Source organism: Hyalella azteca, unplaced genomic scaffold (genome assembly GCF_000764305.2).
Source record: "Hyalella azteca isolate HAZT.00-mixed unplaced genomic scaffold, Hazt_2.0.2 contig17967, whole genome shotgun sequence".
Lineage (NCBI taxonomy): Eukaryota > Metazoa > Arthropoda > Malacostraca > Amphipoda > Hyalellidae > Hyalella > Hyalella azteca.
The window spans coordinates 2,033-21,693 of record NW_025947728.1 but is presented as its reverse complement, the minus strand read 5'-3'; the positions used below and the strand labels follow the sequence as shown (position 1 = coordinate 21,693).

Below are 19,661 nucleotides of genomic sequence, written 5' to 3'. Positions count from 1 at the left end.
AGATTTGAAATGCCTAGCTCCTTATCGAACCCGGTGGAAGTCTAGTAGCTTCTTCAAACTATCGCCAGTCATGAAAAGATCCGGTCAAATGACACGAGTTTAGATCTATGAACAAGGCACGAAATGGAAAAGAATCGGCGACAGGCCACATCAGGCCTACACTTCAGAGCCGACATCACTATGTTATGTTATGTTATGTTATTGCGTGGTTACTTCACTTCCGTAATGCATTAAATTTTGAATGTTAGCATACTCAAAATATGTAATACTGTATACTTCTTGCCGTAAAACATTGCATGCTTTGTACATTAGAAACTAAATGATGTAAACAAAGTAAGATCACAGCGAAAAAACTGTAACCAAAATCTTATTTCGAATCACGGGTAGTTTATTCATTGTAAGATACATTTTGGCAGACCATCGCAAAAGTTTTATGAATAACTGCATATTTCTATACACTTTTTGATTACACAGGAGTCTGTATTCCAACCGCTTTCGGTTCAGAGAAAACTTGATACATTGTTAACGTCCATGGTATATGAGTGCTAAGTTAGTAATTAGAGCACAGAAACGTAAAAGAGGAAAGCCTCTAAACTCACAATCTTGTCTGTAAAAATCAAAATATTCAGGAAATTGCTTATATCTCGAAATCTTATGAGAAGAAAATTAAGTGGGATCAGAAGGACGATCATGAGTCATATATGAATATGAATGAACTCAGTGCCGAGTGCTTGGGACTAGTTGGCAATAAGGATCCAGCTCATGGCAACACATTGGCTGATGTGTTGTATTCAGGTCTATAAAAAAATGATGTTGCGGAGCAATGGAATACACGTTAAAACTTATTCATGTATGACGGATTTATTCTACTCAGGGGTTTCTGCAGTAAACCTACGGTGTAGAGAACCTGCAGTGAAACCACAGCGAAATTAGCCTACATTGACCCCTGGTGTTCTTACCAAGTTTAAAAACCTGTTTTGATCCTTTTTACAAGACTTCTCTTTAACTTCACTTCTTGTTTGTTTGTCTGTCTGTCTACTACAAATCTTATAATCGATATTTAACACACTTCTAACTGTCCAATCGATCTGAAATTTTGCACACTTGCGTAAAGTTGGAGACAATGCATGAATCAATTTACAGAATAAATAATTTTATAAATTGAAAAATAAAATTTCATCATTAAAAAAAAGGAAAAAATAATTTCGTCTGCTACAAATCTTATAATCCATATATGACACAATTTGACCTGTCCAATTGATCTGAAATTTTGCACAATTGCAAAAAGTCAGAGACAATGCATGAATCAATTGACAGAATAAATAATTTTGAAAATTTACAAAATTTTGATATCATAGAAAAATTTTTATAAATAATTTTGTTTTCAATATTTGAAAATAAAATTAGAAATTCATCGTACATGTGTAACATCTAAGACACTGGACTGTTCAGAAGTGTTTTCTTTAAAAAGTAATTTTTAAACGCATATTATTATATATTCTAAGGTATAATATATTTAAGTCTCCTATCGTTTGATCTTGTTCACAAGCAGAAATTGCTTGTGTTCAGTTCATGACTATAGTAATATGACCGGTAAATTTATTACTTATTCTAGCGTATAATATATATAAGTCTCCTATCGTTTGATCGTGTTCACAAGCAGAAATTGCTTGTGTTCAGTTCAAGACTTTAGTAATATGCCCAGTAATTTTTGTATTTTTTCTAGGGTGTAATATATTTATATCTCCTATCATTTGATCGCATTAATTAAAAGATATTGTTTGTGTTCAGTTTAAGATTATAGTAATAAGCTCAGTAATTTTTTTATATTACAAGACAAATATATTTGAGTCTCCTATTGTTTGATCGTTTTCACAAGCAGAAATTCCGTGTGTTCAGTTCGAGACTATAATAATATGCTCAGTAATTTTTTATTCATTCTAGGCTATAAATATTTTAGTCTGCTATCGATTAACCGCGTTAACTAGAAGATATCGCTTGTGTTCAGTTTAAGATTATAGTAATAAGCTCAGTAACTTTTTTTAGATTCTAAAGTATAATATATTTAAGTCTTAATGTTTGATCGTGTTCACCAGCAGAAATTGCTTGTGTTCAGTTAAAGACTATAATAATATGTCCAGTAATTTTTTTATTTATTCTATGGTATAATATATTTAAGTCTCCTATCATTTGATCGCGTTAACTAGAAAATATCGCTTGTGTTCAGTTTAAGATTATAGTAATAAGCTCAGTAACTTTTTTTCTCCCATCGTTTGATCTCCCATCGTCTGATCGTGTTCACAAGCAGAAATTGCTTGTGTTCAGTTCAGGACTATAGTCATATGCCCGGTATTACTTCATTTATTGTAGGGAATAATATATATAAGTGACCTATCGTTTAATCGCGTTAACTATAACATATCGCTTGTGTTCAGTTTAAGATTATATCATAAAGCTCTGTAACTTTTTTTATATGCTAAGGTATAATATATCTCAGTCTCCTAACGTTTGATCGTGTTCACAAGCAGAAATTGCTTGTGATCAGTTGAAGACTATAGTAATATGCCTAGTAATTTTTTATTCATTCTAGGGTATAATATATTTAAGTCTCCTATCGTTAGATCGCGTTAACTAGAAGAAATCGTTTGTGTTCAGTTTAAGATTATAGTAATAAGCTCAGTAACTTTTTTTAGATTCTAAGGTATAATATATATAAGTTCCCTATCGTTTGATAGTGTTCATAAGCAGAAATTGCTTGTGTTCAGTTCAAGACTTTGATAACATGCCCAGTAATTTTTTATGTATTGTAGGGTATATTATATTTATGCATCCTATCTTTTGATCGCGTTAACTAGAAGATATCGCTTTTGTTCGGTTTAAGATTATAGTAATAAGCTCAGTATATTTTTATACTCGAATGTATAAACAGTATAATATATTTAAATCTCCTAACGTTTGCTCGTGTTCACAAGCAGAAATTGCGTGTGTTCAGTTGAAGACTATAGTAATATGCCCAGTACTTTTTTTTATTTATTCTAGGGTATAATATATTCAAGTCTCCTATCGTTTGATCGCGTTAACTAGAAAATATCGCTTGTTTTCAGTTCAAGGTTATAGTAATATGCCCGGTAATTTTTAATTTATTCTAGGGAATAATATATTTAAGTCTCCGATCGTTTGATCGCGTTAACTAGAAGATATCGCTTGTGTTCAGTTTAAGATTATATTAATAAGCTCAGTCACTTTCTTTATATTCTAAGGTATAATATATTTAAGTCTACTAACCTTTGATCGTGTTCACAAGTAGAAATTGCTTGTGTTCAGTTGAAGAATATATTAATATGCTAAGTATATATTATTATTAGCAGAGCATCAGAGTATTAGCAGAGCATCAATCAGCTAGAGAATCAGTGTGGTGTGAACTTACTCGAAAAGGCAAAGATAGCCTTCTCATAGGGGTAATTTACAGATCACCTAACAGCTCCTCTGATAACAATAAAGTACTAAACAGCCTTTTACCGAGCATGTCATTCAGCAGGTCGCATACGTTGATCATTGGTGACTTTAACCATCCAGAAATAGACTGGGCAGATGAATCTTCTACAAGAGATGGGAATCACCCAGCATCCTTGTTCTTGGAGTCTGTGCGAGCCTCATTTTTAATCCAGAACATCACCAAGCCAACCCATTTTAGGGGTAAACAGACCCCAAATATTCTAGATCTTGTGTTTACTAGTGAAGAATCAATGATAGATGAGCTTCGCCACGAGGCTCCGTTGGGCAAAAGCCACCACCAATCATTGTTTTTCAATATTAAGTGCTGTGCAGAAAAGACGCTTCGGAAGCGTGAACGTTTGAACTTTGCGAAAGGCGACTATGATACACTCCGTGAAACGGTGAATGCGGTGAATATTTCGGACTGTATTAAGGACATGAATGTCGCTGATTCATGGTCGTTTCTCAAAGACACGGTTATGTTTGCAGTTGATGCTTGTGTACCCAAGATTACGTTTGGTGGAGTCAAAAAGTCCCAGTGGATGAACAGTGCAGTTAAGACTCAGCTAAAGACCAAGAAAGAAGCCTACAAGCGTTATTTACGAACTCGCAGCGAGTCTGATTATGACCTGTATGCAAGAGCTCGAAATCAAGCTAAAAAAGTTTGTCGCACTGCAGTGAAAAACTTCGAAAAAAATATTGCCAAAAAATGCAAAAAAGAATCTGAAAGCCTTCTTTTTGTACGCTAGTTCGAAGTGTAAGTCAAAGGACGGTATTTCTGATTTGAAAGTAGACCAACGAAAGATTTCCTCTGATGAGGGCAAGGCTAACGTTCTTAATCAGTTCTTCAGCAGTGTGTTCACAGATGAGGACTTGGGGCCATACTTTCAAAACTGGCTAAGTGAACGTAAGTAATTACGCTATATGTTCTTGTCTATGATTGGTGGCTTTGGCTTGAAATGCCGTCAATGATTGGCTGATGAACTTACGATCTCTTAACTTTTTTTGAAAGTATAGGCCCTGAACAGTATTCCAGATATTGAGGAGCGCCCAGTCGGCTCGAAGTTAACATGCTTTGAAATACACGAAGAAGAGGTTCTCAAGCGCCTGGTAGCTCTAAATCCCAACAAGTCATGTGGACCAGACGGTTTCCATCCCAGATTGCTCAAAGAATTAACAACCGTTCTGGCCGGCCCATTGACAGTATTCTTTCAAAAAACCTTGAACGAAGGAACTTTGCCGTCCGACTGGAAAGAAGCTCAAGTAACACCATTGTTCAAAAAAGGTGACAAAAGCAGCCCCGGCAACTATCTCCCTGTCAGTCTGACAAGTGTTGTTTGTAAGCTAATGGAATCTGTTGTGAGGGATAGGATTATCGATCACTTGACTGCTCACCATCTCATATCAGATTGTCAACATGGTTTTATTGCCTGAAACTTGCTATAAGATTTTTCTTTAACTTCCCTTCTTGTTTGTTTGTCTGTCTGTCTGTCTGTCTGCAACAAATCTTATAATCGATATTTAACACACTTCTACCTGTCCAATCGATCTGAAATTTGGCACACTTGCGTAAAGTTGGAGACAATGCATGATTCAATTGACAGAATAATTAATTTTATAAATTAAAAAAAAAATTTTTTTCATTGAAAATAATAAAATAATAATTTCGTCTGCTACAAATCTTATGATCCATATATGACACAATTTGACCTGTCCAATTGATCTGAAATTTTGCACAATTGCAAAGTCAGAGACAATGCATGAATCAATTGACTGAATAAATCATTTTGAAAATTTACAAAATTTTGATATCTTAAAAAAATTTGGAAAATAATTTTTCTTTTCAATATTTGAAAATAAAATTAAAAATTCATTGTACATGTGTAACATCCAAGACACTGGATTGTTCAGAGGTGTTGTCTTTAAAAAGTAATTTTTAAACGCATATTATTTTCAGTTTAAGATTATAGTAATAAGCTCAGTAACTTTTTTATATTCTAAGGTATAATATATTTAAGTCTCCTATCGTTGATCGTGTTCACAAGCAGAAATTGCTTGTGTTCAGTTCAATACTATAGTAATATGCCCGGTAATTTTTAATTTATTCTGGGAAATAATATGTTTAAGTTTCCGACCGTTTGATCGCGTTAACTAGAAGATATCGCTTGTGTTCAGTTTAAGATTATATCAATAAGCTCTGTAACTTTTTTCATATTCTAAGGTATAATATATATAAGTCTACTAACCTTTGATCATGTTCACACGTAGAAATTGCTTGTGTTCAGTTGAAGAATATATTGATATGCCCAGTAATATCTTATTTATTCTTGGGTATAATATATTTAAGTCTCCTATCGTTTGATCGCGTTATCTAGAAAAAATCGTTTGTGTTCAGTTTAAGATTATAGTAATAAGCTCAGTAACTTACTTTTAAGATTTCTCTTTAACTTCCCTTCTTGTTTGTTTGTCTGTCTGTAACAAATCTTATAATCTATATTTAACACACTTCTACATGTCCAATCGATCTGAAATTTGGCACACTTGCGTAAAATTGGAAACAATGCATGATTCAATTGACAGAATAATTAATTTTATGAATTAAAAAAAAAACATTTTTTCCATTAAAAAAGATAAAAAAAATAATTTCGTCTGCTACAAATCTTATAATCCATATATGACACAATTTGACCTGTTCAATTGATCTGAAATTTTGCACAATTGCAAAGTCAGAGACAATGCATGAATCAATTGACAGAGTAAATAATTTTGAAAATTTACAAAATGTTGATATCTTAAAAAAATTTTGAAAAAGAATTTTTCTTTTCAATATTTGAAAATAAAATTAAAAATTCATTGTACATGTGTAACATCCAAGATACTGGATTGTTCAGAAGTGTTGTCTTTAAAAAGTAATTTTTAAACGCATATTATTTTGATAATGGATATATATTTTGTCCAAAAATTCTTGAAATCTTATCCCATTCAAACATCCTGGTTATTTATTTCTTCTCATTTTTGCTGTTGCAGGACTTGCTGGACTACACGAACTTGCCGCAGTGGCCGCGGCTGCTGTACGCAACAGCTTTCCTGTACACGGTGGTGCAGGAGAGGAGGAAATACGGCGCTCTAGGATGGAATGTTGCCTACGAGTTCAACCAAGCGGATTTCCAAGCCTCTGTACAGTTCATACAGAACCATTTGGATGACATCGATCCCAAAAAAGTAAAATTATTCTACTAAAACTATATTGAAATGATTATGTTCGGCTAATAATTTACGGATTTTCTAATTTGTTGAAATTTAACAACGGAAGAATCTTTTATGCCATCAAAAGCTCATGATGAAAGTTAACATAATATGTTAGGTATGGTTTACGGTTTCGTTGTTCAGTGACGAGTTTCATTAAAAGCAGTAATAAATTTCTTGATTTATGCTGTTATGTTCCTCGTAAAAGTTTAAGATTTGAACATATTGTAAGATGTCCGTGTTCTAATTATTGTGAATAAAATTTTGTTTTCTACACAAGTCACAGAGATAAGAACGTCGTGACACGCATCCTCAACTTGCATGTTCGCGATTTCTGTCTCTGTTTCAATGTCTACGTTACTTCTGAATTTCATCAAACAACAATTGAAAATGCAATTTTATCGGAATCCAACTTGCCGGTTTGAATTGAGCAATAAACGAAAATTCATTCAGGAGACATCAAATGTGTCGGCCTCAGGTGTGAGGCACTGAAAGGTCAAAATTTGTTTTATTTCCTAGGAGTATTTAATGCAGAGGGTGTCACGGGTGATTGGTCTTCATGCCGGGTGATCTTTCTTGAGAGTATTTTTTTTATGCAAAAGGTGTCGTGGGTGACTGTGTGCTACATGTTGGGTGAACTTTCTTACGAGTTCTTTTCTTATGATGCAGGGAGTGTCGTGGGTGACTGTGTGCTATATGCTGGGCGAGATTCAGTTCGGTGGGCGCGTCACTGAAGACTTCGATAAGAGGCTCCTACTGACCTTCATGCACGTGTGGTTCAATGAGAGACTCCTGACGCAGGACTTCAGGTGCAGCACTTCTATGGCATCATTAATTTTAAGACTGTTGATTGTTGATATAATGCAGATTACCTTTCCTGAATCGCTTAGTTTGTGCCTTATATTACATTTACCTTATTAATATCGCCATTTAATTCAATTGAATTTACATTGCGAATTGGTTCTGAGTCTGGAAATTTTTCGAAATTTTAGTTATAAAATTGATATATTACGTGCAGTTGCATTGAATTCCAAGCTTTACTGCACTGCAGGTTCTATGAAGGTTATGGGCTGCCCAACTGCCGTAGTCAGGCTGACTACCTGGAGTTCGTTTCTACCTTGCCCGCCTCTGACTCGCCCGAGGTGCTCGGCCTGCATGCTAATGCAGATATCACGTGAGTGGCGGTACCTGCTCTCTGGGATGAATTATATATTATTATAATGAATTCTATATTATTGTAATGAATTCTAAATTATTGTATTGAATTATATATTATTGTGGCGAATTCCATAATATTGTAGTGAATTCTATATTATTGTAATGAATTCTATATTATTGTAATGAATTCTATGTTATTGTAATGAATTCTATGTTATTGGAATGAATTCAATATTATTGTGGCGAATTCCATAATATTGTAGTGAATTCTATATTATTGTAGTGAATTCTTTATTATTGTAATGAATTCTATATTATTGTAGTGAATTCTATCTTATTGTAGTGAATTCTATATTATTGTAGTCTTCATCCACGACTTTTATCCGGGGCAATTTGAACTAAATTCACGATTAAACACTCCGGCGATGTTTGGTTTGAACGTTGATGCAGACATCGCGTGAGTACAGTGGACATTCAAATGCACCCCAAATAACATGGCCTTCTTTAAGCTTCAAGGATTAATGTGAGCGTTTACAACAACATTTTTTTAGAGATGAAGGTGTTTTTTCAACAAAAAATTTTGGAATGTATCTGAAGGAGAAGGTTCATATATTCTCTGATTTTTATTCCATGTTAACATGAGCCCCAAATTCTTTTCATTCGAAAAAAAAACTTTATCTAATGCCATTTAATTTAACTTTGTGTGATAAGTGCAGCAGAAACTCGTTCTCAGCAAAAAGTTCCCTCATTTCAGGTATTACATCAACACAGCCAAAAACATCCTTCAGACAATACTGAGTATCCAACCTAAGGAAGGAGGCGGCCAACGGACTGGGGAGACGAGAGAGGCAGTAGTTTACGCGCTGTCTGAAGACATGCTTGCCAAACTCCCGCCCGACTATGTACAGCACGAGGTGTGTTTTTTTGCATTTATTTACATTTTTCCGCTTACTTAAGGGAGGCGTTCAGCCTTGGAAATCTAGTAAATAAATAACTTTTCGAAGCAGGTAAAAAAATCTATCAGAAAATATTGAAGGATATTTAACTGACCCCGCTTTTTACAGGGTGACACAAAAAAAACAGAGCTCACTAAAAGTCTTATAACTCCTGAAATTTTATTCAGTTTGAAACAAAAATTCTATGGAATTATGTACAACCTATGTCTCTGTAGTCCAAGGCATCTCGAAGCTCACACGTGGTAGACTCTTAGATCAATCCGTCTTCTTAATGAATCTGAAACAAATAACAGGATTACTTGAGTATTGTGGAAATTATTCAACTTTTTATGAGCTCTGTTTTTTTTGTGTCACCCTGCATAATCTGTGTTGTTGACGCATGTACAGTAAAAACTATTTGAAAAGCCCCTCTTTTTCAAAACTTTCATCATAACTTTGAAGACATAACTGCAGCTTCTAAGCCCAAGCACCTCTTTTTAACTTTACTTCAAATAGCGTTTTTTACAACACTTCTCTTTACCTTCACTTCTTGTTTGTTTGTTTGTCTGTCTGTCTGTCTGTCTGCTACAAATCTTGTAATCGAAATTTAATACACTTCTACTTATCCTATCGTTCCGAAATTTTGCACACTAGTGTAAAGTTGGAGACAATGCGTGAATCAAATGTCAAAATAAATGATTTTAAAAACTTACAATTTTTTTTCAATATTAAAAAAATTGAAAAAATAATTTTGTCAGCTACAAATCTTATAACTGATATTTAACACACTTTTACCAGTCTAATTGATCTGAAATTTTGCACACTTTTGTGATATCAGAGGCAATGCATGAATCAATTAACAGAATAAATAATTGAAAAAAAAATTTATATATATTAAAAAAATTTAAAAATAAATTTTCTTAATTTTCGAAAATTAGATGAGAAATTCATTGTACATCTGTAAGATTGGAGATACTGGATTCTTTGGAAGTGTTGTCTTTAAAAAGTAATTTTAAATGTATATTTTTGTAATATATTTGATGAAATTGTAGAGACGCATGACTAGTCTTAGACCCTGACTCGTTTAAAGTTCTAAATCAATTTTCTGGGCTGCTAAGTGTTATGAAAGTTTCATCAAATTATCGGAACTGAACCACTCTCATAGGTCAAGGAGGCGCTGCAACGAATGGGAGCTATACTTCCCATGAATATATTCCTGCGACAGGAGCTCGGCAGAATGCTTCGGGTGAGTAAGCATTGTAGCTAACTCTATTCAAACTTGATTTTAATGGGATTTAAGATAAAAACCCTCGATTTTACGTTGAATTTATCTGCAAATGTTATTGAAGCAACTACCGAGTTTTGCAATGAGACTAACGTAAGAGGGAACGAACGGAATGAAAATAAGTCATAATAAATGGTTGCCACTTTGAATTATACTTCAGTAATCAAGTCTCACTCAAGGTTTTGCGCACTGTTCGACAAACGCTCCAAGACCTTCAGCTTGCTATTGAAGGCACAATTATCATGTCGGCTACGCTGAAAGAAACACTCGATGCCATGTACGATGCGAGGCTTCCTGAAAAGTGGCGTAAGGTGAGAATGAGAGGAAAAATCATGCGTTTGAAATCAAGAATTCAAGTATTTGGCTTACAACGCGTAACATAGAAAGTAGGTATGCTGGAATAGGCGAAGCAATTCATCACTCGAAGACATTTTAATACCATATCAACAGTTATCTAAGTGGGGTTACTGGGGTAACTAAAGTTTTGTTGAGCTGAAAATATTTATGCTTCATCGCAAACATTGAGTCGACCTTCGGCCTCATTTTTTATAGTAAACTGGGCATTTACAAAAGCTAGAAACATATTGAAAATACTTTTACGTTGTTTTATAAAACTGAAAAATTCTTTTTCCATGATATTGATTGCTGTAGATTTCGTGGGAGTCGAGCACTCTTGGCTTCTGGTTCACGGAGCTGCTGGAGCGCGACGCACAGTTCCGGCGCTGGTACATGCATGGAAGGCCTAAAGCTTTCTGGATCACGGGCTTCTTCAATCCGCAAGGATTCCTCACGGCCATGAGACAGGCAAAATCTCATTTAAAATTATGTAATATAACAGCAAACAAATAGCCATGTGTTGGTAGTTCATTTTGATTATGCGTGATGTATATATAAGTTCATGCTATAATATTAGCTGTGTGAACTTGAAGTTTATGCTGTAATATTACTGTAGTTGCGTGAGGCGTGAGGAATGAGGGTGGATCAAAGGGTTTGAGATTGGATTTAGAAGTTACAAACAGCCGTCCCTTTCCTAGTTAATTAATGTAAATATGTATAATGTGGGTTGGAGTAAAGAATATGAAGGTTCAATTTCTTTATTTGATGGATTGAAGAATGATGGTGCCGACCAACACTTGCATACGTGATGGTCGTAAGAATAAAGACATGACATAGCATAGCAATGATATGACAAAATAGCATAAAACAATTTCGGAGGAATATTGATAGCAAGCGGTAATTCCGTTTCGAAAGTTAGCTTTGAAATTAATTACATTATTAAAATTACATTATAAGAATTGAATTCTAGAGAAGAACTTGGCAGCTCACTCTTAACAGTTCACGCGTCTATGCTGACCAGAAAAATTAAGCTAATGCATGACGGCTAATGTTGCCTGCTGGCGCACACTAAACAGAATTCACAATTTTTGAATGACCCTTTTTAAAATCTAAAAGTATTTTGTCGTTAACTGAATTTTTATTAATCAGAATTAGACGAATATTGCTCATGCATGAAAATTGGTAATAATTTTTATTTGATATTTTACAATTGCATAATAATGATCATTGAAGTAAATAGTTCAATTTTAGCTAACAAGGTCTCATTAAGCCAAAAAAAATGGTGTACAACGAGCTTGGGGATTTAATAAAAATAATTATTATGTACACAAGAAATGATAGTGCGAGTTGTGAATTCGAGTCACTACGGGTGAAGGTTCATACTAATTTAAATCAATGAAGTTTATGTTCATGCCATAACTTTAGCTGGATGAAGTGGACGTTCATGATGCCTTTTTAGCTGCGTGAAGGGGAGATTCATGACTAATAACATGATTCTCAACGGAACAGAATCTAAATCTGGCAATTTCGCTTAATATCAAATGAGGAAATACGATCCATAACTTAGGATTAAATCACTACTAGGACTGAATTATATCGATTAATTCCCGTAAAGGAAGTAACGCGGCAGCATAAAGGCTGGTCGCTGGACTGCGTCGTCCTGCAGAACCTCGTGACTCGCTTTACTCGGGAGGACCTGCAGGAGCCTCCACCTGAAGGAGTCTACGTCTACGGCCTCTACCTTGAAGGGGCCGCTTGGGATAAGAAGAAAGGCAGGCTCATTGAATCGAAACCAAAGGTGGGGATTTTAAGAGGTTGTTAGCAGGTATTTTCTAACGTTTTTTAGTCGTCATTGCTCGATTCAGGGTCGCAAAATTTAAAATTTAAGCTCTAATTTTGCTAAATTATGGAATAATTGTAGTTCAATCATTTTATTATTTTTTTAACTTAGTTCAATCTTTGACAAATATATCCAGTATATATGATTTATTTAAAGTCGTAAATGATTTTAAGTCATGGGTGAATAATTGAAACTGGCATCAATATGCAATGGGACTTTTCGTCTAACTAGTTGATGAAAGAATGCCGTTATTGATGCATAATTAAAATTTCCCAGTCAATTAGTGTATTATGCTGGTGAGAAGAATTATGATATGTTAAAATTCGTTCAGTGCGTTTTATTTATTGTTGTCAATCTGTCAATTTTAGTAGGTACCCATTATGGTGCCAATCAAAACTAATATTTTGGTAAGCGTATAATAGCCTTAATTTGACTGCAGGTATTGTACGACCCTCTGCCAGTTGTTTACCTCTACGCCTTGAACACAACTTGTGGCAAGAGTCCATCACTTTATGAGTGTCCGATTTACCGCAAGCCACACCGAACAGATGCGACTTACATCGGTTCCATTGATCTCGAGACAGACTTGCCTCCTTCTCACTGGACGTTACGAGGCGTAGCTCTGCTGTGCGACATCAAATAAACAAAAACACATTGAAGATCATTCCGTCGCATCATCTAAAAGTTTTAGAAAGCTACACGTCGTTTGAAATTATTGTTACACCGTCTCACTTGGTGTAAAGAGAGCTCCGTCTCCACATAAATTCAGAATTTATTTTAGAATTAGGAAATGGAGCTATGTGGCTAAAAAATAAATGTAAATCAAATGTAAAGCAAAGATTATGGTCTATACACCACCAATATATTTGTTTGAAGTTTGGTAGTGCTTTTTAGAAGCCTGGTACCGGAAGTATGTAGGGCTATTTGGGAGTATATCTGCTACATTTATCGTGCTGGCATGAGGCCAGTCAGATTGGAAAAATAATATGGCATTGCATTGGACAATATTAAAAAAGTTAGCGTATTAAATTGATATTATACATTTCATTTAGATGGCAAATCTGAAATATTTTGTCACATTTTGTTGCGGGAGTCGTGGAGTTTAATGCTCTATGTAAGTTTGAACGGGTCCTTTATGAGCATACGTTAGTTTTATTCATAGAAACGGGTTTCTGAAATTGTAGGAATCATTCATTCCGGGCAACATCGGGATAACATTCGTGTAATTCATAGATATCAATTGCTCTTTGTATGTTATATCTTTATTAAGTATTAGCAGTTCTACTGTAATTGAATTTAATAGAACCTACGCGATGACTTAGTAATTGTACGTTTTTTTTTTCTGTGAAACAATAAGGCAGAGCAGGCTTCTTGTGCTTTACTTAAACGAAGAGTTTTCTTAACGTAATATAATCAATGGACTACGGAAAAATGTCCCACCCTTTGCATGTGACAGAATACTGGAAATATTTATTACGGTCTACTAAAAATCTAATAATATCCAACCAACACTACCTAGTTAAATCTGTTCATGCACTTGAATATATGTCTATCATTTATTTCAAACTAGCCTTAATAACTGTAAGCTCAAATGCCAAAAGAACAAAAAATATATTCAAATTAATGCTGAATACAAACGAAATCAAGAAATTTTGTCTTAATTGATATTTATTTTTAAATTTTAGGATAATTGATATTTATTATCAAGTATCTCATACAATTACATCATACAAGTGAAGCCACTTAAACTTGTTTTGGCTTATAAGCAAAGGTAGAATAAGAGGGGATATATTATTACCACTACTTTCCGTGTGAATCAACTTGCCATGGTAATAACTTCTCAATTCCAATATTGGGCTAACAACATTATTAGAACCTTAATGAATGATGATTTGAATACGAAGTACTCGTATAACCCAATGCTGATGAATAATAACACACTGTAATTTAATATTGAAATATATTTATTATTAAGTTAATAATCGAGGCGTAGCACGATTGACAGCTGAATTTTACCATTATTTTATTAAAAAATCTATCACTATCATAATACTATCGTAATAAATATATGAAATGACGAATATTCTTTTCATTAAATGCTTCTCGTTATGAAATCGGCTTCAAAATAAATTGAACACTCGTAACTAAGTTGTTGCTCGGACAAATTATTTATCCGAAATGAATACCATGCCAGCTAGCTGATCCCAGCGCTCGTTTCACTGCTGATAACGGCTTAATGACGTCTGAATAATGCAACCGTTGTAAGCATAACTGTACAATACATGAATAGCATGAATAGGAGCCATGATCTTAAACATGATAAGTTCAATTAAATATAATTAAACCAAGAGCTAACTGAAATGTATGGTTCAATTTTTTAAGAGAGCAGGTATGATAATGAATGATGGAAATTGAACATTGAATTGTTTAGATCACATTTTTTTCGTCATTTATAGGGTTTGAAACCGATCGTCCTTAAAATAAATTACATTAGGAACTAGGCACTAATACTACAAATCCTCACTAACCCTAAGTTTAAAAAATTGCTCTCGAGATCATGTTCACTATTACCTAACAGCCTCTTTTTCTCTTATCTAAGTAAAATTGACAGCCTAAATAAATTATTGGTCGTTTAATGTTCATAAAGGGATTAGTCATTTTAATGAGTGCTTATTGAAGGCTCAAGTTCCAGCTACTAGCTGACGTAATTAGGTGGGTGTTGCTGCTTGCATCAGTTGCTCACAACTGCATCATACTCTTACAAAACTTCAGGTTGATGGAATTATTCTAACATACTGATTATTGATATTAAAAAGTCACGGTTCAGTCTAAGGCACATCTGGAGGATGTTTGAAACTACATGGGCACTACTGAGGAAGCCATATTGGATAAATTCTAGCGCCAGCACTCAAGATATGCACGCCATAGATAGCGGCAGCGAGTGCAGCATGAAATGAAGTTAGGTAGTAGGTAGTAGGGTTAGGTAGTAGGTAGTAGGGTTAGGTAGTAGGTTAGGATAATGCAAGGGTGATGAGTGAAGCTGACGGATTATACTCACTTTATATTTTAACGGCCTAACTAACACTCAAAGATTCATATTGTTTGGTCTGGGAAGAGAAGGGCACAGATGAGCAGAAAGAATGCATGGTGCAGCACGATTGACAATTAAATTAAATAGGCCATTCATTCTTTCATGATTTTCTGACAGATTAAGTGTTCACTGCATTGCCAACTCGTTGAGACGTTTTTGCTGTTTCTCCTTGATTATCTGGAAAAATAATTGGACTATGAGTGGAACTGCAGTGCTGGCAACTTAGTGTCTACTTGGAGGGAATTCCTATTTAATGGAGAAGACAAACTCTTAAGCCACATGTTACCGTTTTTGCAAATGCAAAACAAAACCAGATTTTTGCAAATCACCACACAAAAATCTGATTACATTGGATAAAAAATTCAACATAACAAAATTTGGACGCATCAAAAGGGGCTAATTTGAAATGGAATTCTGGGACTAATATCATTATTACAGAATACTAAAACTAGCCAGCTTGATTTTTGCTGGTTCTGCATGGTGATGAGAGTACCTATAGGTCAAAATAATCACCAATTTCGATGGGGAAATTCAACTACATTTAAATGGACATAATATAAGAGCATGTTTTCTAATTATCAAAGCCTTCCGAAAAATTCACCCAATGTCTTATGATTCATCTCCTAATAGAAATAATTGGTGTCCTGTTAATACATTACTTATGAGACAAATTTGCTGATCAGAATTAATAAAAAAAACACATCAGGTTTATTGTGATTTTTTACAATTCATACTGCTTTGCAGCAATTGCGGCTATAAACTTGGAATGTAATTTTCACAGCAATTGATACTAATCAAGCATTAAAATTAAATAAGAACTTACCTTCACTGTTTCGGGGAAGAGCTCACAAAATATTTTATTATCTAGATTAAACTGCCAGCTTTTGATGGCCATTTCTTTCCTCTCTTCTACTGAAGCGACAATGCTACCAGTCGTGGGGGCCTCTTCAAGCTGAAATCAAGTTTTCTATTAATTTTTGGCAGAAATCTATACAAAAACTCAACAACTTGGGTATTGAGTTGTTTAACAATAACATAATCAAAGGTTTATAAGATAATGGTGTGCACAATGAAAGTTCATTGTGCACAGGTTTGCATATCTAATGCTCTAATTTGGATCTGATTTTTTTGGACTTAAGTAATTTACTAGAATGAAGTCACACACCATGAAGGAAAGGAGACCAGTGAGGATTGTTGCTGGAGACCAAGCAGGGTTCCAACGGCCAGGATGAAAATCAGACATGGAAAGACAAAGTCGAGTGTCGGTCTTAAAACGACCAGAGGGAGTAGTCATCAGGATACTGGGTGGTTTGAATGGGTACTCCATTGGGAAAATCAACTTGCCATGGTAAAACCCATCATAGTAAGGACTGTCTTTTGGACCTTGCACCACATAATGCCTGCAATGTTGTGCACAGAGGTTAAATTCAATGGAAAATTTTGGGAACTAACTAGCTCCGAGGTACAGAAAATGTGAACTTCCTCCAATTTCAGATTGTACAGTTGAAGATATTATCTTAGGGCATCTATTCCATGAATGATCACAATTCACAATCAAATTATGTTTAATCAATATTAAAAACTTTCATTCATTATATATTAGTGGTTGATGACAATGAACTCAAATATTGTGGAAGCTTTTAACTTGAGTCAATGTTTACAAAGCATTATCTGTTGATGTATGAAAAATAGCTTCAAAACCAAGTTTTTTCCTTCTAACTAGTGCAAATTAAAAATTTTATCATTTGTCAGATGTCTCATAGTTAAAATTTAGAACAAATATATTAGCAAAACAGGTACACAACTACAAGAATAAATGACGTGTAATACTAGTATATAGACAATATTATGTTAGTAAAATTCCAAATTCCTGGGGTCAGAACTAAGTTTATTCAAAATTTTGAACCTACCACTCAAGAATGTTGGATGGTAAAGGCTCTGCATTGATATAGGGTATCGGATCTGTTTTCATTCTCAGATAGTCAGAGCGCAAACGATGATTTGCCACAGCTGAAATTTTACTCATTTTGCTGATGGTCACTCTGAAACAGAATGAAATATTAAAGAACAGTTTCAACAATAATTCACTGTGTGGTAACAGCCAATGAGAAAGGCCTAAAACAAGTAACAGTCTTGCAGGAAACTTATTTCCTTGTGGTGTAGGAGGCACAATGAAAATCCAAAAGTTGAAGATCATTACTGCAATCCAGAGATGAAGCAAAAAGGGATATGAAGGGATATATTGGAATAAAAAAAATGAATGCAAAAAATGGATTCTTGGAAAGTAGCTTGTAAAGTCTGTACACACAAGTGCAGAAAAAATAAAGGAGATACAAGAATGGAAAATGATGGGTGTTGATATAAAGTGGATTTGAAAAATTAGAGCATTGGTTTTCAAAGTGGGTAGCCTGTGGGCAGTGGAAAGACCTGGGGGGTGGTGAGGAAGAAGGGGGCGGTAGGGGGAGGCAGTGCTGAAACGGGGTGCATGCCAAAAACTAGATAAAACTAGCTATTTCAAACTTCACACCTAGTTCATATATCTTTCGATACATAAGAATGCTAGAGGGCATAACAGCCTATGAATTCAAGTGCTCCGAGCCATAGCGCCAATGTCCACAGCCACAAAATAAGCTTGCTAAAGATAAGCATGGCCATACTGCATCTGACCAAACCTCTTCCAGCCTAACCTGTTCAGACATAACCTACACAAGTTGCAACATTTCTTCACACAAAACAAACCTGAGCAGTCCAAACCTAACCTCATTGGCAGCAGACAATTAGAAAGGCAGTGTGCTGGTAGAGCCAGTCATTGGCTGCAAGAAGGTTGTGAGCCAAGATAGCATGAATAGGTTAAGCCAAGGTTGGTACAGCTGGATGAAGAACTGTTTGCTTGTGAGCAAGCATTCTTAAGCATTGGCTGAAGACCTATGGTGCTATTTCTTTCTGCTGTGTGTTGCTTATCTGGACTACAGAGTTCAAGCATGGTCTGCAGCTATTAGCTCTGAGGCTGAGTTAAGTTAATGCATGGAGAAGCTGTGCATTTCCTCCAGAGCTTATCCAAGAGTAAATTTTGTGGCCTATGGCTGCACCCCCACGGCCCCACTGAAACAATTAAAAACCGGTCGCCTGCCAAAGACCACCACTGCCTTGGATGTAATGGACCATCATGATTCCTGCCTTCTGCAACTTAGCCTTCAACACTTCAAGCAGTCTGTATCTAGGCCATGGGTCGAACCAGCCCTCAGTCGAACAGCCACTTGTCGCAGGACGATAAATTTTGGAACAGAACTATGCTATCTGAAACCTAACCTCAGGTGCAGACCATGCGGTGAACATAAAATTACGTAATTTAACGATGCCCGGAAGTCATATTCGATCCACCGCCTGGTGGTGCACCGTAGGTGGGTTTCCAGTCCATACGTGCAATGGTTGATGTTGATGATTAATTAAATTAATTGATTTAGTGCACGGCAGGTTCTATGCAAGGCCGGAGGAGGACAAAGCCGAGTGGTTCACGGCTGATTAGTGGATGTCCAGAGAGATCCAAGGCGTTTGATTCAGGGCTTATTGGTGCACAAAATTGGTGGTGCACAGCCATAGTGGCAAAGCAGAGAGTTTTTTAGACTCTTCCTCAAGTTCATTTTTGAGTCCTATAAGTAGTAAAGTAGACCAGTAAAGTATCTTGGATACCAGAATTATCCTACATAAGAAATCTGTTAAAATCTTGAGTAAATGAGGAAATTAAAAATGAACTGATTCTAAAAAATCACTGGTTTGCCACTATAACTGATACGTATTGCCAACATCCACATGTTCGAATTCCGTTTGCTGTGTGAGCTGTATTGGGATACAACACGGCTTTGAATTAGAACACTAACGAATATTGAACACTACTTAATTACGTTTTAATTAACAGCTATTAGGCTTTTAATTAAGCAAATTTCAATTTTTGTACAAAGCTTTGAACGATCTGTGTGTGTCCAATTCAAGTTATGTCGGAATCCAACATCTCAACTTAATCATCTATTAATTTATTTACGACTTGAAATCAGCAAATACAAGTATACTTAAAGGATTCCTAATATATTCACAGACGTATTTAAAAGTCTCAAACCATAATATTCTTCCAATAAAAACAGTTATTCACTATTTGGTAGAGGCCGTAGAGTATAGTGGCAAAGCAGAGAGTTTTTTAGACTCTCCCTCAAGTTCATTTTTGAGTCCTATATCCTGGATACCAGCATTATCATACTTTAAAAATTGGTTTAAATCTTG

At 35.1% G+C, this 19,661-nt stretch overlaps 2 protein-coding genes across 2 annotated transcripts in view; one reads left to right on the top strand and one right to left on the bottom strand.

Annotated features, from left to right (window-relative positions):
• LOC108673426 (dynein axonemal heavy chain 5) overlaps positions 1–13,321 on the top strand; it is a 75,450-nt gene extending 62,129 nt beyond the window's left edge. Inside the window, 9 exon segments of the mRNA XM_047885445.1 lie at positions 6,523–6,717; positions 7,411–7,550; positions 7,793–7,915; positions 8,654–8,813; positions 10,000–10,080; positions 10,299–10,430; positions 10,771–10,923; positions 12,071–12,253; positions 12,735–13,321. Coding sequence (XP_047741401.1) covers positions 6,523–6,717; positions 7,411–7,550; positions 7,793–7,915; positions 8,654–8,813; positions 10,000–10,080; positions 10,299–10,430; positions 10,771–10,923; positions 12,071–12,253; positions 12,735–12,938 — 1,371 coding nt within the window. The 3' untranslated portion in view covers positions 12,939–13,321.
• Positions 13,322–14,244: 923 nt separating this feature from the next.
• On the bottom strand, positions 14,245–17,872 carry LOC108673446 (ubiquitin-conjugating enzyme E2 J2). Its single transcript, XM_018161281.2, has 4 exons — positions 17,297–17,872; positions 16,552–16,786; positions 16,210–16,338; positions 14,245–15,563 (listed from the first exon to the last, which is right to left on the bottom strand). Exons 1-4 carry the CDS (start codon positions 17,581–17,583, stop codon positions 15,513–15,515), a joined length of 702 nt encoding a protein of 233 aa, XP_018016770.1. The 5' UTR covers positions 17,584–17,872; the 3' UTR covers positions 14,245–15,512.
• Between the last annotated feature and the right edge of the window lie 1,789 nt (positions 17,873–19,661).